Source organism: Selaginella moellendorffii, unplaced genomic scaffold, assembly GCF_000143415.4.
Source record: "Selaginella moellendorffii unplaced genomic scaffold, v1.0 SELMOscaffold_83, whole genome shotgun sequence".
NCBI classification, from domain to species: domain Eukaryota; kingdom Viridiplantae; phylum Streptophyta; class Lycopodiopsida; order Selaginellales; family Selaginellaceae; genus Selaginella; species Selaginella moellendorffii.
The window spans coordinates 419,840-440,522 of record NW_003314344.1 but is presented as its reverse complement, the minus strand read 5'-3'; the positions used below and the strand labels follow the sequence as shown (position 1 = coordinate 440,522).

Here is a 20,683-nt window from a genome sequence, read left to right as displayed (position 1 = left end):
AACTGATCAATAAAACAATGTATCAATTCATGTGGAAGAAAAGTAACCTGGACAATGGTTCCAAAACATCTATCCAGGAGGTAAAAATTTATTCTATTTTAGATGGTGGAAGTGGAAATAGAAAGATATTACATGAAATGGTCACCTCCCAAATAGGCGACCAAAGAAACTAGTGGAAGAGTTTGATTCCAAGCACTCTACGTGAGCGTACCTCCCGAGCTTATCTTTGGAGCGTGGCTCTTTCGATGTGTCCTTGCCACAAACTTTGCATCGCTTGTCCACCCATCCAGTTTCAACGTACGCACCCTTCACTGATTGATCACGCAATATCTTGGCATGAGGACGAAAATGAAAAGACCCGAAAATAAGAAAGAGACTTGTAAATACCATCGATTGATTCTTTGAAGAAATCCTTGTAGGTGCCACCGATCTTCCGCCTCAGAGCTGCGTACTGCAAAAGTCAAGAAGGGAGAGATGAGAAATTTGCACGCGTTGGATGTTTTTTCTCAAAGATGTTTTTTCGTACTTGCTCTCGGGACATTTTCTCGCCCGACTTTGTAGCCTGACGAGCCTCGTCGATCAAATCAGCGTCCCTCTCCGACCTTGCCTGAGAGAAATCCAGCGCGTCGGTGATGCTAGTCAGAAGTGATGTCTTCTCCTGCTTCTGTTCACTCCCCTCGCCGGGAGGAGTTTCATCCTTTCTATCCTGTGCCAGAAGAACTATACTAACTTTTTTGTGGGGGCTGTGATTAACTTCCCACTGCTGCTGCTTGATCGATCTGCCAAGAAAACTCCCCTTTGTTGCTGCGACCGAAGCTGCCGCCATTAGCAACAAGAAAAAACGAAAAAAGAAGATGACCAACTTTGAAAGAATCGGACTGGCTTGTAAAGCGGACACGCGTTCTCTTTCCCGCCTCCAGCATTTACATGGTCTTGGGATCTTGGATCAATGCAGGACCAACCAATGTTCTTCACATAAACTGTGCTTGTAAGTTTTCATTATCTAGAACGGGCGGACATTGCATAGCTTCAGGCCATAACCAAGGAAACATCGAGGCTTCCCTGGAATTTTCCAAAAGCTTTTACAAGAAATGTTTTTACTATTAATGCACGTTAACACTTTAAATAAAAGAAAAAAATACTCTATGTGAGTGCATGGAATATTTGGACCTCACATGTATAGAAATAATTTTTTAAAAGAAAAGTCAATGAGCTCTCAAGAAATAAAATACATATCTAGAAGTGAAAGAAATGATTAACTTACTAAAAGAACATAATAATAATAAAAAATATAGATAAAATACATTAACATAGAAAATAACCACAACAAATGAAACATATATTAGAATATTCATGCATCCTGGGAATATCTATTCCACATAGATGTATATATTGAATCTAAAACGTGTAATTTTTTTAAAATTTATCATCTCCATTTTATTAATTAAACAAATTTATTTATTGATTGATAGTTTGCACATACAGCCAAGAAAGGAGCCGTGATCAGGAGGAAGACAAGATGTAGCTTAAGTTTACACATACAGCCAGGAAGGAATATATAGATAGATAGCATGATTTGGCGTGTCTTAAGCATGCTAGAGTTGGGGCTTTGGAGATGCCCCAATATCGATATCAATGTCCAACATTTTACTTCTTGAAAGCAAAATTGGCTTTGTGCTCAAAGTGGTGAAATTTTATGGAAATTATAATTAAAATCAGCTTGCAATGATGGGGGGTGGGTTGGTAGAAGAAAATTTGCCCATGAGGAACTTTATAAATTAGTTGGCAGATATGAAAGAATCAATAATCCCATATGATAAATAGATCCATGGTTTGCAGCAAGCTTGTTAGGTGCTAGAATCATACAAGTTGGTCAGGAGCACTGATGCTGGATTTGCATGACGATTATTGATTAACACTATTTAGAGTGTTAAAATTTTAAGAATGTAAGAAGAATTTATAGTTTAAGTTGTTCTGAGCTTAAGCAGTGGGTGTTAGATAAAGTTTGGTTTTCTACAGCAACAACTATGTTGCTTTTTAGGGCTGTAAATGCAGGAATAATAAAACATTATTATTATTTTATAATTTACACCAACAATTTCCTTCTCATTCCATCTAGATAAAAAAAATTTCTGAGTTCCTGGCAGTGTCATGAGGAAAGGTATGGTAAATTTGGCCTATATGTTTATTTTTTTGACAAAGATACTTTTATAATAACTTTTCTTTTAAAGTAAAATAGAATAGAGCAGAAAAGTACAACAAACTTTTTCCTTTGAGATGATAGCTGGTTTGAATTTTGATTTAGAAGACATTGTTCTTAAATTACTCACGCCACTTTTATCCTTGAGAACCAACATCCAGCTCCAAGTTATTATAGGAAGTTACAAGACAATCGTCTATGCCATATCACACCCATAGTCGGCATTCTTGAAATTGCGCTGGAGCACACACTCCTCAAAGTCCCCAGCATCGTTTCTGAACTGGAGCCTCAGAGGCTCGATCCGCCAGTCGATGCTTAGCCTCCCGCCCTTGCAAACTTCCTTAAACTCCTGGAACTTCTTCGATTTCCCGCAGTGCACGGGAGTGGTCTGGCCTCCCGTGCAGCCGTGAACTCCCTCCACCGATATCCCACACACTGGAATCTGGCACGAGCTCCTCCCACACGCGCTCGATAGCTCCCCATCCTTGAGCAAAACGGTGCCTGCATCCGAGCAGCCAAGCAGCAACGCCAGGATCCACAAGCAGCTCATCACCTTCATCGTCCTCATCATTCTAAGTTTTGATTGGATCTTAGAATGTTGTTTGTTATGATAAGCTGGAATGGAAGTGTTGGAATTTATAGGCAAAAGCGTCCTTACATTTCACAACGCGTGGTCCTTGACGTGACTGACCTCTCTGAACTACACGTTGGGATGCTAATAGACCAAAATGGTGTGCAGTCTTGCTTGACTTCGCTATAACGGACGAGGCCTTTTTGCAACGTGGTGAGATGACGTTTTTGACCCCATTAGAACGAGTATGAGCGACTGAAAGTTCTAATCGTTCCAAATCCTTGTCTAAGTTCTCCGTGGCGAGGAATCGTGGCCTCCAAGAACTAGCATCAAGACGTTTTGGTGTTAACTTTCAAGTCTGTTGACCTTCATTGACTAAGACCATTGACTAAAATTTACTTAACAATTAAATAATATATGATTACCGTATAAGCCCTAATATCCTTCTAGGGCATTGCAACTAAAATTCCTCTGGCGCGATGCTCGACTTCGCGATCCGCTATGCGTTGGCCATCGCGCTGGTCTTCTCCTGCATAGCTCTCGGTAATTCGCCATTACATTTGGATCGATCCATTACCCCAATCTCTTTCAGGATGGTTCGTGGCGTGGAAGCTGCTGCTCGTTCACATTCCTCTTGTCCAAGAGATTTGCGGCTTGCGGAAGAAACCTAAGAAACCCGTTCTCAGGGCCAGCGCTCCATTCCCGGACAGGTAACGCGAAATTTCGATCAATACCAGCTCGCTCCAATCCTTGAGAATCGGCAGGGTGAAATCGCAGTGATTCTTAGGGTTTATCAGAGCAGGGTTTCCAGGGAGCAGCGGCAGCGGCAATGTTCTCGTCCACGGCGTCTTCGATCTCCAAAATGTCCGCTCTCGTCAGCGGCGTCGGCACGGATGCTGCGATCTACGACGATCCCCAGGACGCGGACATTCCTACGCTGCTCGACAGTCGCTACGACGCGGACAAAGCCCAGGGATTGAAGCGCCTCATCGCGCTCATGGCACAGGGGCAGGACGTTTCCACATTCTTCCCACAGGTAAATTTCTCTTCATAGATGATTAGCTTCTTCTATCGTCCCTTCCTTCACAAATTCCTTTTTTTTTCACAGGTTGTCAAGGGCGTTGCTTCACAGTCTCTGGAAGTGAAGAAGCTCGTTTACATCTACCTCGTCCACTACGCTGATAAGTAATGCTAGAACTTCTCCAGTTTCCAGGAAAAAAAATTCTCCAACGCGATACATCTTTCTTCTTCTTTGTAGACGACCAGACGAGGCGTTGCTTTCTATCAACAGTTTCCAAAGAGATCTATCCGATATCAATCCTCTGGTTCGTGCTTGGGCCTTGCGAGCGATGTCCGGGATCAAGGTCCGCGCAGTTGGCCCTCTCGTTATCATGGCTGCAAACAAGTGTGCCAGAGATCCTTCTCCTTACGTTCGGAGGTGTGCTGCGAATGCGGTTTCCAAGATTCATTCCATGGGTGACGAACAACATTTCGACGAGCTTGTACAGGTACGGTTGTTTCCAGTTCGTTGTCTGTTGGATTAGTAACAGGATCTTTTTCAGCTTGTGTCCATCTTGCTGAACGACAATTATCCGGGCGTAGCTGGAGCCGCAGCGCAGGCTTTTATCTCTGTTTGCCCGGAGCGTTATTCCTTATTGAGCTCCAGCTTCAGGAAGCTGTGTGGACTACTTTACGAGGCTGATGAATGGGGACAGATTTCTCTTATGGACATCCTGATGCGGTATATCGTGGCAAAGTATGGCGTTGTTAGAGATTTCAGCTCCGTGAACGTAGAATTCTCATGTTTACAGCAAGCACACGAAGAAAATGGTGGCGACTTTTACAAAGCTGACACGAGATCCTCGTTTCCGGATGAGAGGTGGGAAGTGAGGCTCATGCTATCGTCTACGCTTTCTCTGCTACGGAGCCAAAATAGTGCGGTCGTATTACAGGCGGCAGTGATCCATTGGTATTTTTCTCCGGGCAATGAACTCAGCAACATTGTCAAGCCATTACTGTTTTTACTTCGTTCGTCGCTTGATGCACGGCATGTGGTGAGAATTTGGCAGTTACTTCAGCTTTTGATCTAAGCCTTCTGTTTCAGGTGCTTGCAAATATACTTTCTTTCTCGAAGTGTGAGCCAAGTTTGTTCGAGGCATATTTTGAAGATTTTTTCATATGTTCTTCTGACTCTCAAGCTATTCAAGCTCTGAAGCTGGACATACTAACAAACATAGTGTCAGATTTGTCCGCCACGCAAATTCTTCAAGAATTGGAGGTAAGCAAGACAAATGTTTTCCTTTGCTTACTTGCTACTTCATCACAGGCCTATATACGAAACCCAAACTCTCAGCTGGCAGCAGACGCAGTAAACTCGATTGGCCGGTGTGCGCTTCGACTGTCTTCCACAGTGGCTATATGCACCAAGGGTCTTCTCAAGCTAGTTGTTTCTCGGTCTTCCCGTGACGACGATTCGCTCCACAATGCAAATGATGCTGAACCAAAGGTTGGAGACTCTGGACGCGAACAATATAGTCCGGGGAGGGGAAGAGTGGTGGTTCAAGCGGTTTCGTCGCTAAGAGCTATTATGCAGAAGCACCCAGCAGAGCAGGACCAGGTTTCTTTATGTTGTTGTGTAAGTGCTGGAGTACTGAACTTTAATCTTGTCTTGCAGGTAATTCTTCATCTTTTACGCAACTTAAACCACATTTTAGAGCCAACGGCACGTGAAGTCGTCATTTGGATGATTGGTGAACAAGCGATTGCTCGTCCTGCACTTGCTGAAGGAATCCCTGTGGCCCTGCGGTATCTAGCCAAAACGTTTGCAAACGAGTCCAATGGAACTAAGCTTCAAGTTTTGAACTGCCTTGCGAAGGTAAGCTTCTTTGCTGCTGATCTCTATCTTACAGAAAAAATGATCCAGATCATTTCATCTTCTCAACGGTGCTCGTCTTTGAAGACTGTCCTGTTAATTCTTCAGTATATTCTGGATCTTGCCGCCTGTGATTTAAACTATGACGTACGAGATCGAGCCTGGATTTTACGAGTTCTCTTGGCTGGCCATTTAGACGCTATCAAGCACCATTCGTCATATGACGCAGATCCACGTCTTCCGGAGATTATCGACGCTATTTTACTCAACATTGATCAGTCAAAACTTGATCCAGGTGTACTATCCAAAGCTGCCAACTCCATGTTTCTTCGCCAGAAGTCGGTACCAGTATTACCTTCGTTGAGTTTACAGCCGTCCACATTCCTACCAGGATCGATGTCTCATATGGTTCAACACAAGTCTCCTGGATACAGACCTCTTCCACGCGAAAGATACACGGATTTGAGTCCTTCCAGCCCAACTTTACCCGAAAGACAACCCGAACTTCAAAGCCAGAGTGAATCTACGGACTCGGGTAGTGAAAGCTTTGAATCTGAGGATGACGGGAACTATACAGATGACGATCTTGCTGTTATAAGTGACGCCGACGGGAACACAGCGAAGGAGAAAGCAGATTTAATTTCGCTGTCTGACACGGAACTGCTGAAGAGAGACGCTTCGCCTGAGGACCTGTCCCCGTCTGTGGATCTTGAGTCGTGGCTTGGACCTGAAGAACCTTCCAATTCGCCAGAGGACTTCGATAAAAGCTCCAACTCTGAAGTGAAAAAGGTGCTGGCTCTTGACTTCACAAACGGAGACGGACTGGAAGTTCACTACGGCTTTATGAGAGGTCCTTCCATATTTTCGTCCAGCATGGTGTGTGTGAGGCTCTTCCTTCACAACAAATCGTCGGAACCAATGCATGGGATAGAAATCAACGATGGAGAAACTGCAGGGTACGCAGCTGTTCTTTTTTCTTGGCTTGTCTAATTTGCTCTCTTTTCTCTCAGACGCCAGACTGCTTTCGAGAGTGGCACAGCGAGAATCATACCACCGGAAGCAGTTGCTCTCGAGCCAGGGGAGAAAACGGAACTCAATGCGCATGTTGATTTTCGGCACAACCTAAGTATCGTCAAGGTGTGCCTGCACTGCAACTCAAACAAGTTCCCTATCAAGATATCGCCAGAACCAGGCGTTCTTTTGCGTCCTCGGAAGATGAGTATAAGCGTGTTTTTGGCTGCTGAAGCCCGAATTGCTGGGATGCACAGGTCTTCTCGGAGGTGAGCTCTCTCTTAGTCTAGCTTGCCGAAACTTAGTCTTGTTCTGGTGCTGCAGAATTTATCTTCACGGAATTTCTCCGGGACAGTGTTGCAAAAGAATAGTCGCAGCTGCCAGGGTCTCATTCATAGGCTCGCGAGACGCCGAAGACGTGGTTCTTCTTTTTGGCGCGGAAACTCTCACAGGGTCACTGTTATGTCTAATCTCCGTGGCCTTGGAACCGGATGCTGTGCATGGCACGCTTACGATCTGCTGCGAGGACACTTTATTTGGCCTTGCGTTGCTGAATCATCTCGACAAAGCCTTGACATCTCTTGAAAGCATCGATTCGTAACCATGTGTGCTCATGTGCATCTTGGCACGCGGCTATATTTTTTCGTCTACGGGAGACATGCTCGCTCGCTGCTCGTGCTCAACAGTTACATATTTTTTTCGTCTTATCTGGGAAGCGGCCCAACTTAATATGGTAACTTAAGTCCTGTTGTCCGTTGAAGATTCTTTTGTAACTTTGTTGTTTACTGGTTCCTTAGGTGTCGCCGGCTATAAACACGCGAATTTTCCTAAATGGTGGCGGCTAGTGCCATGGTAACTACACTTCAGTGCGGTGGGGCCTTGACGTCTACATTTTAGAAACGGCTCCAAACGCTTGCGTCTGCCGCGTGTTCATGTTCATTCAAGCCAAGAAAATCCATGAGCCGCGCATCATCGCCGCCTTCGAGCTCAACGAGGAATGACGCTACCTCTTTCAGGTTGCTACCAGTATGCTGCATTTGAAAAGGATAAGCTGCGGTGCCTTGCTGCTCTCGGTCAGCTGCTATTTGCTTCTAGTTCTTGTTCTACTAGTCTTTCCGGAGCACAGGATCAGCATTTCGTCCGATCTCAGGCGGCCGCTCTTAAACAACCTGGTACGAGACGAGGCCGGTGGCCAAGTCAGTTTCGACAGGTGCTGGGGGAAAAGAGTCTATGTCTACAATCTTCCAGCGCAGCTGAACGAGGGGCTGGTGAAGAAATGCGACAAGCAACTGGTTTGTTGGCTAGACTTTTGCCGGCACCTTGAGAACTATGGGTTTGGACAGGCAATTGATCGGAGCGCTGGCTGGTACGCTACCGATGCTTACATGCTGGAGGTGATTTTCCACTCCAGGATTCGCAACTATTCTTGTCTGACGAACGACTCCAGTCGAGCAGACGCCTTGTTCGTCCCGTACTATGCCGGCTTCGATGCTCTTCAGTACCTTTACAGTGGCGGTTGTGTGAAGACAATGCAAGACCGGCACGGGGTGGAGCTTGCAAAATGGCTGGAAAAACAGGCTGGGGATGCGTGGAAGAGGTGGAACGGGAGAGATCACTTCATGGTGATGGGAAGGACTTCGTGGGACTTTGCGGTTGCTCGGGGATCATGGGGAACAGGGATACAGGGACTGGATCACGTAGCCAACATGACGACCCTCTACATCGAGAGGAACCCGTGGAAAGAGAACCAAGTTGCGGTGCCTTATCCGACGTCCTTTCATCCGTCCAACGCCACTCAGCTCAACGCCTGGATCCGCACCGTGGCCACGTCGCGAAGAAAGTACCTGCTGTCATTCTCGGGAGGGATTCGAGCCACCATGAAGGACGCGACGAGCGTGAGAAGCACTCTTCTCAGGCAGTGCCAGAAACGGGCGGAGCTGTGCGTCCATGTCGACTGCGGAGGATCGCTCAAGTGTGGTCACGATCCCCGGCCGAGCGTGGCAAAGTTTCTCGAGTCGGAGTTTTGCTTGCAACCCAGGGGAGACACGGCCACCCGGAGGTCGGCATTCGACGCCATCATCTCGGGGTGTATACCGGTGTTCTTCCACCACGACTCGGCCTACTCGCAGTACGTGTGGCACCTTCCATCGGATCCTGGCAGCTACTCGGTGTTCATCGCCGAGGAATCCATCACGGGTGGTGGCGTCGACGTGGTGGAGTTTTTGAGCTCTTTGCCCGGCGAGAGGATCCTGGAGCTGAGAAGCAGCGTGGTTTCCTTGATTCCCAGGTTGATATACCGAATGCCTGGCGGAGAAAATGGGAGTGGATTCGAGGATGCTTTCGACGTGAGCTTGAGGGAAGTGTTGCGTAGGATTACAGGGCGAAAAGCTGGGAATTAATGTTTAATGTTTAAAGTTTAGTCCAACCTTTTCTTTATCACATTATTTAACATGTGGACAATCTACGCCAAGTTAGGCAACAACCTTCGCGAAGGCATTCTGTATCTTCAGGAAGCTGGTGACTGGTGTTCCCGTCCTAGGCGTAATCCACGCCAAATGATACTGCTCCGATACCTGGATTATGATGCCTTTGCTGCAAGATGACACTGAAGTCTGGGTGTTATACCTGCGCAACAGCAGGCTCCGGAATCTACTCCCCTGAGTCACAGTATTGCCCTTGCTTCCCAGAGGACATTACTGAGGCCATTGGACATCTGCACCGACGTAGAGCAGCGGATGCGCATGCTGAACTTCTACAGGGCGAAGATACTCCACCCAATCTTCAATGCAGAGAATGGACCATCAATCAGCTAGTTCCAACCTATAAGACTGGAGATCCAACGCTTCCAGAAAACTTGATTAGTTCGATCTTCTCCAAAATCTTCGCTCGCCTAACGACAGCTTGTGGCTTGAAAAGTATGCAAAGCGGGCTCTCGGACAAGGAGCCTTCTGCCACCATTACAGACCACTTGATAACACTTTGACACTACACGGACAACGACGGAAGCCGACTTCTCTGCTGCTTTGACGATTTCAAGAAGGCCTTCGACACTGTCCCATAACGAAAACTCATTGAACGACTCCAAGCGCTCAACAGTCCACCAGGAATTATCACGGCCATTGAGCAACTCCTCACATATTTAAAAGGTATCTTTGAGAACGCAATTATCAGGTATCCAGATGGCAGAATTATACATCTACCTCCTCCTCTAAGTTGATGATCTCCTTCTAGTTGCCTCAACTTGTGTGCTGAAGTGATGGCCTTTGAAAAAGCTCAAGGCGACTGACACATTCACCTATGACGGCCAGGCATTGGACGATGGAGTCCTACAAATACCTTGGATACATGATCCACAAGAGGAATTTTTGGGCTACTGGTACTAGGGAACGCATCAAAGTGCCCATTATGCTCTGCAAAGTGATCTCAAACAAGTGGGTATTTTTCGTTGGGATGCACAACAACAATACTACCAGACTAAAGTTGTCAGGGTACTAGCCTATTGAAGTGAGGTATGATCACTTACCAAGCTTATCACAATTTCTGAAGTGACACTTTGCTATTTATTTGTTTATTCATTTATTTTATTATAATCTGTTCATGAGGTCTAAATATACAGTTATGATGCCATATATTAATATTAGCATAGTGAGATTTTGGTAGCCGTTAGATTAATTTTAATCCGGACCACTCGCTTCTATATATAAGCTAGGGTCTTTGGGTTAATTGATATGCACATTTTCTATATTCCCTTTCTATATTCCAAACACTCACCAAAAAGGTGCAATGAAAGGTCCTTGAGGAATGTTTGGATTTGGGATTTTAGTTTAGATTTAACTTTTGCATCATTTAGATTTAGTTTTTTCCATTTCCTTTCTTTTATTCTTTTCTTTCAGGATTTTGATTTAAATTTAGCTTTTCCATTGTTTAGATCTCTCTTTTCTTCTAGTTTTTTCTCATTTCCTTTTTTTTACTCTATCTTTTTCATTCATTTTTATGGCAGAGCAGTAGTCTCTTCTTCTGACTTTAGAGTAGCAATTGGTGCAATTGCTTGATGCCATATGATTGCAATTGAACAACCAAACTTAGTTGATGGCGGCATTCACAGCACGTGGTAGCTCCTCTTACTCTTGGTGCCAATCCTCGCATTTGGCCAAAGTTATTTCATAGGAATCTTAGGGATGATGTGTACCATTGGTTTGATCACTTCATGGTGATTGCCATATATCATTTTTGGGATAATGTTCGACATTTGTGTGAGTTTCCCATGTGTCTTCAAAGGACGGCACTATAGTGGTACAATGGTTTGAATGCAGCCACTCGTAGGGATTGAAGTGTTCTCCCAGACATCTTCAAAAGCGCATTTGAACATGCTAATGATTGTGATGATGCCTTTTAGAGGAGGTGCAGGAGGAGAAGAAAGACGAGGTTGCGATGAGCGCTGCGGCTCCTCCAGTGGAAGAAAAGAAGGTCGTCGACAATGCTCCTCAGCAATTGCATCGTTTTCGTCAAAGGCTATCTAAGTTGGTAATGCAATTTGGCATTCGTTTCCGAAGCTTCTTGTTTCGTGTGGAGCCAAATATGTTGGAGTGGATCAAGCTAGGAATGTTGTGGCCAGCACTTCATCAAGATCTTGTCAGACTTGTGCATGCACTTGCTCTAGCCACCCTTGATGATGCTCTTCACTTGGCACAACATTATGAGACGTCGCTTTTTCCACTTCTCGTTGCACGTCCTTTCACTCCACTTCCTGTGGGTGATGGTCTTGTTCCAATGAAGGTTGATGCTACTGCTACTCAAGTCCAAGGACAAGGGCAAGGATGTGCTTGTGGCCATGATGTTTGCTGCTGGGTATATGATAAAGTTAGTTATACTTATCGGCGTTGTCGGTGTTTTCCGGATTGGCAACCTCCATTTTCTAGGTGGAGACCTTGATGTCAACAACGTCCTGTTGGTGTTGCTGTAATGGAAGGTCTGGACACCAAAATGCATCCTCTTGATGAAACTCCCAAAAGAAAGATGGAGGGATTATTAACTTATTCGTGTAAAGTCCCTCTATTACTTGCACGATACCTCGTTTCCCGGCACTAGTTCATTCAATGTTTACTTTCCAAGTTCATTTTTATAACAAAAGGTCTTTTATTATTCTCTCCGTGTTAGTTGATACAGGTTCGAGTTTATTTTTTATTGCTCGATCTGTTGCCACACGTTGTTGTCTATATTTGCATCGTGTGGCGGAGTTAGTTTTCATTCTTTATAGCAATAGCCATACACATGCATATGCACGGGATGAGGTGAACTTAGTTGTGTGTGTGGGCGATCTTGAGCTTGGGTTGCAGTCATTGCGGGTGGTGCCGAGTAAAGCTTTTAACCTTATCCTTAGTATGGATTAGTTGCAACGCAATCATGCCAAGTATGACTTTGAAGCTTTTCCCCCTTGTTTCATACTTCCTTATATTTCATTAATTCCTCTTGCTTCAGTACCTCTTTGTCCCTCTGCTTCTACCTCTGCTTCCATTACTTTTGTCCCCCCACTCCTTCCTCCTATGTTTCCGTCTTGTTTTGCTCTTCCTTTTTTTAATCCCTTTGACAATTTTTGTGTTGCAGCAGTTGACTGGCTCATGAAGGAGTATTCTGATCTCTTTGAATTTGACATATCGTCTAGGGCCAAGATTGCCACATCTCATTCAATTCTAACCGGGGATGTTCGTCCAATCAAGGTTCATGTTTGTCATCAGTCACCCAAAGAGATCAAGATTTTATATACAAACATAAAAGAGATGTTGGAGAAGGGTGTTATTTGGAAGTTGTGGAGTTTATAGGCATGTGAACTTCATCTTGTGATGAAGCCTGATGGGAGTATTCATTTCTACATCGACTATCATCTGTTAAATAAAGTGATGATCTTGGATGTGTACCCTCTTCCTCACATTGCTGATCTCTTGGATCATCTCGGGCAAAGTCATTGGTTCACCAAGCTAGATCTTGCTTCTAGGTACTGGCAAGTACTGATGGCTGAAGAAGATATTTCTAAGATTGCTTTTCGTACACCATTTGGTTTGTATGAGTTCTTGGTGATGCCGTTTTGCTTGAATAATATTTTAGGAACTTTCCAGTGGATGATGGATGAGGTTTTTTGTGATATGTTGGAGGTAACTATTGATTTCATTGATGATGTCTTGATCCACTCAGAGGGGACATAGGAGGAGCACGTTCGTGATGTTTGTAAAGTGTTGGATCGGTTACGGGACATTAATTTAAAGCTGAAGTGGTCAAAGTGTGTATTTCGGTCCAAGAACACAACTTATCTTAGGTACCGTATTTCTCATGAGGGTTTGCAAGTTGATCATGACAAACTTATGGCTGTTTTAAAGTTCCCTACTTTGAAGTGTGTGAATGATGTGTAGCACTTCCTGAGCAAGGTGCAGTATCTCGGTCATTTTGTGGATCATCTTTCTGATCACACTGCACCGTTGTGAGCATTGTTGAAGTCATTAATGTCATCTTTCATCTGGTCTCCGGATTGTGAGTAAGCATTTGTGGATCTCAAAGAGTTGTTGACGGCTCCTCTAGTTTTGGCATATCCTGACTACACTCAACCTTTTATTTTGTGTGTGGATGCTTCTGATATTAATCTTGGAGGTGTGTTGATGCAAGAGAGCCCAAGTGTGCCTGGTCAGCGCTATCCCATTATGTATATAAACTGTATATTACAACCAATGGAGATGAACTACTCCATGAAAGAGAATGAGTGTTTAGCAGCAGTGTAGCGCATGTGATTATGGGATGAGATTTAGATATACTGTCACCGTGGATCCTTGGAACCTTCAGGGATAAATGGGGATAAAATAGCCATTAAGGGCTCTCTCATTAAGCAATTGCCCCTTTTCTAGTTGGCTTAAGGGGAGAGAGATAAGGTGTGCTATAGTTGGTATCGGAGCAAATGGCACGGGTTTGATTCCCATTGATTAGTGGCTACTTAAAAGTATAATATACCCTTGAGCAAGGTATATTCCTACCCCTAAATTTGAAATCGTACGTATTGGGCATCCATACGTACGTCCTTCCTCTTGTGTGGAGTATCCACAGACGAAGGTATCCACCATGGGACTGCGGTACGGGTGAATAACTAGTTGTCTCACATGGAATAGCTACTCTACACAATGGAAGGATTGGTAGATTGAGTGCAGAAATGGAGGTGTTGGTTCCCCTTGGCTCAGTAGGGGCTGTTAATCAATAGTCAATGAGGATATTAACATCTCTAAAGGGGGGGGTGAGTGTAGCACATGTGATCATGGGATGAGATTTGGATATACTGTCACCATGGATCCTTGGAACTTTGGGGGATAAATGGGGATAAAATAACCACTAAAGGCTCTCTCATTAAGCAATTGCCCCTTTTCCAGTTGGCTTAAGGGGAAAGAGATAAGGTGCGTTACAAGCAATTTAGGGTTTCGAGAAACTTCATGCATATCTACAAGGTTCTCAAATGCTACTTGAAAGTGATCATGCTGCCATTACTTCATTATTAAAGCGAAAGAACCTGGTTGGTCGTACTGCTCAGTGGGCTTTGAAGCTTCAAATATATGATTTTGATGTTGTTCATCGCCCAAGGAGTTATATGGTTGATACTGATGCCTTTTTTCAAGATCCTCTTTCTTCTCCATTCTCTTTTTATGTTTCTGATGAGCTTGTTGTTCCGGCATTTGTGAATTTTCTAGGTGAGGATTCTGTGCTATCGGCAATTGCTATACTTGACGTTTAGTGTCCATAAGATGTAAAGCAAGATCTACCTTCTCTTGATGAGGTTCGCAAGGCTCAAAAGCTTAAGCCATGGATTCGAAGGCTTCGAAATGGGTTTGAGAATCTTGCATCACTTACTGATGACTTGCCATTCCGGCATTTATATTCTCCGTATCGCCTTGAAGACGGCTTTCTTTATTTTGTGGGGTTGAATCCTAATGATCCTTTATGGCTAGTGGTGCCTTTTGTCTTTATTCCTCAGTTTCTCCATGCCTACCATGATTCTCCTATTCTAAGCAGGCATATGGGACATCATCATGTGACTGAGAATCTACATAGGTCATTTTATTGCCGAAGATGCGACGTGATATTATCCAATATGTGTGTAGCTACATTTGGTGCTAAGCTTATAATACTCCCCCTTATGCTGCGAAGGATGGTTAGAGTTAATTGCAATTTCCCGTCTATTTGAGTTAGTGGCGTTTGATTTTATAGGACCTTTTCCACGATCGACTGTTGGCAATGAGTATGTTATTATTGCTTTTGACTATTTGACTTATTCGGTGGAAGTTGGTGCTTTTGTTAATGCCTTTGCAATTGCTATTAGATATTTCCTCCTCAATCGAGTGGTGTTCAAGCATTCTTATCCAGAGTGGATTCTTTGGAATAATGGTCTTGCATTTATGGTTGAGGCATTTCATGTTTTGATGTCTCAGTTGGGGATATGCCACACTTTCATGAGTGTTTATCATTCACAATCAGATGGTTTGGTGGAACGGCTCGTTTGAACATTCAAAGGAATGATCACAAAGTATGTGAATGTCAAGACCCCCAACAAGATCAAGACCGGAGAATGCAAAAGACAAAGAGAAAAGCTAGTGAAAACAAAGAAGAGGCCTAGATTAATGTTGATTCACATTGTGGAGAAATGGAACAAGGCTAACCTATATATACTATAGGTTGATGAAGCTCCACCACTCTTGGATTGAGGACGGCCTAAATATAGCTAAGGTCAAGGAGGTGCCACATCATCATCAGGAATGTGGCTCAAAACTCAGGAATCGTACAAGAAATTAGAGAGTCAGGAATAGGGAAAAGTCTCGAGAGTCAGGAATAGGGAAGTGTCTCGAGAAACAGGAATGTGGTCTGTAGGTCAGGAATCCAGCGAGATTCAAGAATGTGGTATGAATTGGGGGATTGCTGACAACACCCCCTCCTCAAGAACGAGTGGAACGAGGACGTGAATGAGAACGAAGTGGAGGATGAGATGGGCAGCAAGGGACGGGAGATGGAGAAAAAGACTGAGGACTGGGACGAGAAGGATAACGGCAGTGGAAGTCCTAAACAAGGTCAAGAGAATGAATCAGGTTGTCCATAGGTTCCCAAGTGCGTTCTTCGGGTCCATAAACCTTCCAATCCACCAGATAGTAGAATTTAGATTGTGAGATCTTGGAATCAAGGATGTCCTAAACCTCATACTCAAACCCATCCTTGAGCTACACTAGTGGAGGTGGAGGAATGACCCGATTTGGAATAGGACTGGGAATATAAGGCTCAAGGAGAGAGGAGTGAAAAACGGGTGAATTTGATAGGAGGAGGGAAGTGCAAGGTGATAAGTAATAGGATTAATAATAGCAATGATAAGGAAAGGATCGAGGCTTTTGAAATTGAGTTTGGGACATGGCCTGGTGGTGGAGATATTTCGCCTGAGGAGCCAGACTTTATCCCCAATATTGTAAGGGGGACAATCTTGACAATGGGCATTGGCAAATGTTTTATGAGATTCCTGAGCACGATGGAGGTGGAAGGAGATGGAGTTGTGGATTTCCTGGAGGTTGGAGACAAATGTCTCAGAGCGGGGATTTGAATGAGAGGATTCAGATGGAGAAGGAAGTGAGAGATTGAATCGGGGATTTCGGCCAGAGTTCGCAAAGAAGGGGGAAACTCGAAGAGAGGAGTGAATAGAGTTCTTATAGGAGAACTCAGCAAGGGGAAGGATATCGAACCAGTCATCCTGATGATAGTTGATGAAGCACCTTAGGAATTGTTCTAACGTCTAAATCGTTCGCTCGGACTGTCCATCAGTTTGAGGATGATACGCTGAAGAAAGGTTGGCCTTCACTCCAAGCAGTTGCAAAAACCGTTGCCAAAAATGAGAGATGAATTGAGGTCCCCGATCCGAAACCACATCTGCAGAAATCCCATGAAGTCGGAAAATTTCCCTGAATACCAGTTTTGCCATGTCCTCGCCCAAAAACTCCTTGGTACACGGCAAGAAGTGTGCCATCTTTGTGAAGCGATCCACCATAATTAAAATGCTATTGAAGCCTTCAGAACTCGAAAGATCACTCAAGAAATCCATGGAGATGGATTCCCAAGGACCTGAAGGGACCGGGAGGGAACGAAGCAATCCTGAAGGAAGGTGGCGAGGTACCTTATTTCGGGTGCAACTGTCACAAGGGGTAACAAAAGTTTTGATGTAGTCGTCTAGGTGAGGCCACCAAAAGTCCCGTGCAACCAGCTCATAGGTCTTTGCGATGCCGAAGTGACCAGCAGTCGGGCTATCGTGGCACACCATTAGGACCAACCTTCGAGCATCACCTTCAGAAACGTAAAGCTGCTCCCCACGGTACAACAAGCTATCTAAGAACTCGAACTCGTCAAATCATCGACAATCGGGAGTCATTGGGTGTCCAGCTTGAAAATGGGGGAAAATGTCACTGGTGAGGTCATTGGATTGAAGATTGTTTCTAATCACATCCATCAAGGAGGAGTCCTGAGGGGCCAGGGAAATTGCCATAACTTGAAGCCAGTCAGGACCAAGGATAACTTGATTCTGTTGATCAAAAGCAGGAATACCAGGCTTGAGACTAAGATAGGAGCGCCTTGAAAGAGCATCAGGAAGGCCTTGAAGCTTTCCAGGTCTATACATGATAACAAAGTCAAACCGACTTTGGAATTGTGCCCACCTTGCTTGACGACGGCTCAAAACTCGGGAAGTGGCAAAGTACTTGAGATTTTTGTGATCTGTTTAGACTGTTGTTTGATGGCCCGCCCCCTCCAAGAAACGGCGCCACTCTCCAAAGGAATCCACGATGGCAAGGAGCTCTTTGTCGTGGATTTCGTAATTGATCTCCATAGGCTGGAATTTCCGAAAATGGAAAGCGATCGGATGAAGTTCATGATCCACTCCAAGTTGAGACAGCACAGCACCGATGGCGAAGTCGGAGGCGTCAGCCTCGATGAAGAAAGGTTGTGAGGGATCAACACGGATCAAGACGGGAGCAAAACTGAAGGCTGCCTTAAGTGTGTCGAAGGCCTGCTGGGCAGTAGCAGACCAAGAGAAGGGAACATCCTTGCGAGTGAGATGCGTGAGAGGAAGGACAATGTCAGAGTAGTGATCAATGAATTTGCGATAAAAGTTGGTGAAGCCAAGGAAAACCTGAATGTCCGACATTGATTGTGGAGGCTCCCATTCGAGAATAGTCTTGACTTTGGTAGGATCCATTGTGATACCCTCAGGAGTGACAATGTACCCAAGGAACTCCACAGACTGTTGATCGAAGGAACATTTCTCAAGCTTCGCATATAGGCCATGTTCTCGCAGCTTCGCCAGCACCTTGCGTACATGTTCGTCGTGCTCCTCTTGAGTTTATGAGTAGATGAGGATGTCATCGAGGTAGACGATCACCATCTGATCAAGAAACTCCTGAAAGACGTCGTTTGCCATGTGTTGGAAAACTGCTGGAGCATTTGTCAAGCCAAATGGCATGATAGTGTACTCGAAGTGGCCATAGCGGGTTCGAAACGTAGTCTTCCATTCATCACTAGGCCGGATCCAGATCAGGTTGTCTGCTCCACAGAGGTCGATCTTGGTGAAGAAGCAGGCACCGCCAAGGCATTCCAACAGGTCCGAGATTAGGGGCAGTGGATAACGGTTCCGAACAGTCACCTTGTTCAGACCTCAGTAGTCGATGACTAGCCGCAAACTCCCATCCTTCTTCTTGATAAAGAAGACAGGAGCTCCAGCCGGGGATTGCGAATGCTGAATGTACCCGGAGTCAAGGTTCTCATCCACGTACTCTTTGAGGGCCTTAAGCTCGGATGGGGATATCCCGTAGATAGGCCCCCACGGAGGTGATGCTCCTTCCTGTAAATCAATAGGACAGTCATAAGGCCGATGAATAGGCAGTACACTAGCTTTTTTCTTGTCAAACACATCCCCAAAATCATGATACTTCTCAGGAAGACTAATAGGAGAAACATGCAAAGCAAAAAGGAAAATAGGTTCACAATGAAGGAGTTCTTTCATAGTGATTATGAAGATAGGAGGAGGCATACGACTAAATGGAATGATGAGACCAGGATACGGTCCAATGTAAGATGGAGGAGAGGAAAAAGAAAAGGGTGAAACCTTCGTAGAGTCAAGAACAAAATCCCAATTTGAGTTTAGGGAACTTTTCCTAATTCGGACTCGATGAACAGCAGGGGAAGCCGTGGGAGATGGTGATGTGGGAGAGATGAGCTGTAATTCCTTCCAACAGATCTGAGGCTAATGTAGTTGGAACCAAGGAAGACCGAGCACCACAGAGGAGGACTTGCTGTTGATGATGTTGAAGGTGATATCAGTGACGGTGGACCCGATGTGTACTTGAACGGGCAACGTTTCCCTAAGTCCAGAAGATGGAGACACAAAATGCCCGCCGATGCCTTCAACCCTCAGATCCCGTATGGTAGAAGAAAGAAGAATGTGATGTCGGGCAGCAAAGTCTGTGTCCATGAAGCAGGAAGTTGCAAGCGCCAAAGCCTTGAGTCCTGATTGTCCGGTGAAAGAAAGGAGACATGGGATGCAGAAGTTGCGGGAATTGGTGGTGGCTTTGATGAAAGGTGGTGAGGAGCTTGATAAAGAAGAAAAATGATTTTAATTCGGGGAGTCCAAACAGACAGCTCCTACTTTGTTTGGATAGGGTTGTTTCCCGACTGCAACAAAGGTGGATTTTGAGGCAGAGTGAACTCGAGTAGTCGGGGAGGCTTCTTGGGACACATAGCTGCTTTGTGATTAGAATCAACACAGTAGAGGCAAAAATTATGAGATATTCGACGTTGCTTCTCAGCAGGACTCAACTTCCCTTTGATGAGTCTGGGAGTACCAAAAATATCCATCGGGACTAGAGCAGTAGGTTCAGGAGTATGCCCTGAAGACTCAAGTTGGGATTCCTGAGTCTGGGACGGAAAAACAGCGGCGCAGCGACTTTCCTGACGACGCTCAAAGAGACAATTATCACATCGAACAGCTTTGTTGATGGCGTCCGACAGGTCCTTGGGATCCTCCATGGTGAGCAACAAATCCTTGACACCATTGTTGAGGCCGAAACGAAATTGGTCAATCAGAGCTTGCTCATCCCACTGAGTGTCCAAGGCAAGTAGTTGGAATTCTGCAACGTAGATCAAGGCAGAACGAGACCCCTAAGAGAGACGTCTCATCTTTGTGGTAGCAGCCCGAACCCGATCCGTCTCACCAAAACATGCTTCGAGCTTCTCTTTGAACAATTGAAAATCCATCAGCTTCGGAACCATGACCCCTTTCATGCTCTTCTCCAGAAGAGGAGAAAACCATGACAAAGCTGCACCTTTGAGCAACGTCCCAATCACGCCGATTTGAGACTCATGAGTGGGGTACCGCCAATGTTGAAGTGCAAAGATCAGCTCCATCTGGTTCAGGAATCCGCGAAGATCAGCTCCATCTGGTTCAGAAATCCGCGAAGCTCCGAACGCTTGCTTGAAAATTTCGCCGGGAAACTCACCTTCAGTTCAGGAACTTTGTTGGATCCTTGAGCCGAAAGTGAAGCAAGCTCCTGCTACATGCGAAGAAGGGTCACCTTCAGCTCAGTATTCTCAGACTGGATTTTTGCAAGGACTTCGGCAAAGAAATCAGGATGGCTTGGAGACTCCATCGGCAGAAAGAAAGAAAAAGGGGGAAAAAAAGGCAAAGGCAGTCAAACAATCAAAATGAGCTAAAGGAAAAAAAAATGAAAAAACACAATTTGAATCAAACTATCAAAACCCCCAACAAGATCAAGACCGGAGAATGCAAAAGACAAAGGGAAAAGCTAGTGGAAACAAAGAAGAGGCCTAGATTGGTGTTGATTCAGATTGTGGAGAGATGGAACAAGGCTAACCTATATATACTATAGGTTGATGAAGCTCCACCACTCTTGGATCAAGGACAGCTTAAATATAGCTGAGGTCAAGGAGGTGCCACATCATTATCAGGAATGTGGCTCAAGAC

The 20,683-nt window shown here is 45.0% G+C and overlaps 3 protein-coding genes across 4 annotated transcripts; 2 read left to right on the top strand and 1 right to left on the bottom strand.

The window, feature by feature from the left end:
- Positions 1-72: 72 nt before the first annotated feature.
- LOC9630734 lies at positions 73-852 on the bottom strand. The gene is made up of 3 exons (XM_002987593.3): positions 527-852; positions 388-451; positions 73-311 (listed from the first exon to the last, which is right to left on the bottom strand). The coding sequence occupies exons 1-3, from the start codon at positions 824-826 to the stop codon at positions 142-144; spliced, it is 534 nt and encodes a 177-aa protein (XP_002987639.2). The 5' UTR covers positions 827-852; the 3' UTR covers positions 73-141.
- Positions 853-3,379: 2,527 nt separating this feature from the next.
- LOC9663188 (AP3-complex subunit beta-A) lies at positions 3,380-7,645 on the top strand. 2 transcript variants are annotated; one of them, XM_024661532.1, is made up of 12 exons: positions 3,380-3,481; positions 3,536-3,807; positions 3,880-3,956; positions 4,030-4,279; positions 4,334-4,825; positions 4,876-5,049; positions 5,098-5,388; positions 5,446-5,646; positions 5,695-6,599; positions 6,654-6,923; positions 6,979-7,387; positions 7,452-7,645. In XM_024661532.1, exons 2-11 carry the CDS (start codon positions 3,601-3,603, stop codon positions 7,253-7,255), a joined length of 3,144 nt encoding a protein of 1,047 aa, XP_024517300.1. In that variant the 5' UTR covers positions 3,380-3,481; positions 3,536-3,600; the 3' UTR covers positions 7,256-7,387; positions 7,452-7,645. The 2 variants fall into 2 exon arrangements, with proteins under 2 accessions (XP_024517300.1, XP_024517301.1); XM_024661533.1 differs by having other exon boundaries at positions 3,440-3,481; positions 3,549-3,807.
- On the top strand, positions 7,486-9,053 carry LOC9630733 (probable xyloglucan galactosyltransferase GT11). The gene is made up of 2 exons (XM_002987659.2): positions 7,486-7,506; positions 7,671-9,053. The coding sequence occupies exons 1-2, from the start codon at positions 7,486-7,488 to the stop codon at positions 9,051-9,053; spliced, it is 1,404 nt and encodes a 467-aa protein (XP_002987705.2).
- Positions 9,054-20,683: the final 11,630 nt, after the last annotated feature.

Coding starts and splice junctions, on each gene's coding strand:
- LOC9630734 (XM_002987593.3), bottom strand. CDS start 826: ATGGCGGCAGCTTCGGTCGCAGCAACAAAGGGGAGTTTTCTTGGCAGA. Junction 452..526: donor AGAAAATGTCCCGAGAGCAA/GTACGAAAAAAC, acceptor TGACTTTTGCAG/TACGCAGCTCTGAGGCGGAA. Junction 312..387: donor CTTCAAAGAATCAATCGATG/GTATTTACAAGT, acceptor GTGATCAATCAG/TGAAGGGTGCGTACGTTGAA.
- LOC9663188 (XM_024661532.1), top strand. CDS start 3,601: ATGTTCTCGTCCACGGCGTCTTCGATCTCCAAAATGTCCGCTCTCGTC. Junction 4,826..4,875: donor CGCTTGATGCACGGCATGTG/GTGAGAATTTGG, acceptor CTTCTGTTTCAG/GTGCTTGCAAATATACTTTC. Junction 5,050..5,097: donor AAATTCTTCAAGAATTGGAG/GTAAGCAAGACA, acceptor ACTTCATCACAG/GCCTATATACGAAACCCAAA.
- LOC9630733 (XM_002987659.2), top strand. CDS start 7,486: ATGGTGGCGGCTAGTGCCATG. Junction 7,507..7,670: donor TGGTGGCGGCTAGTGCCATG/GTAACTACACTT, acceptor TACCTCTTTCAG/GTTGCTACCAGTATGCTGCA.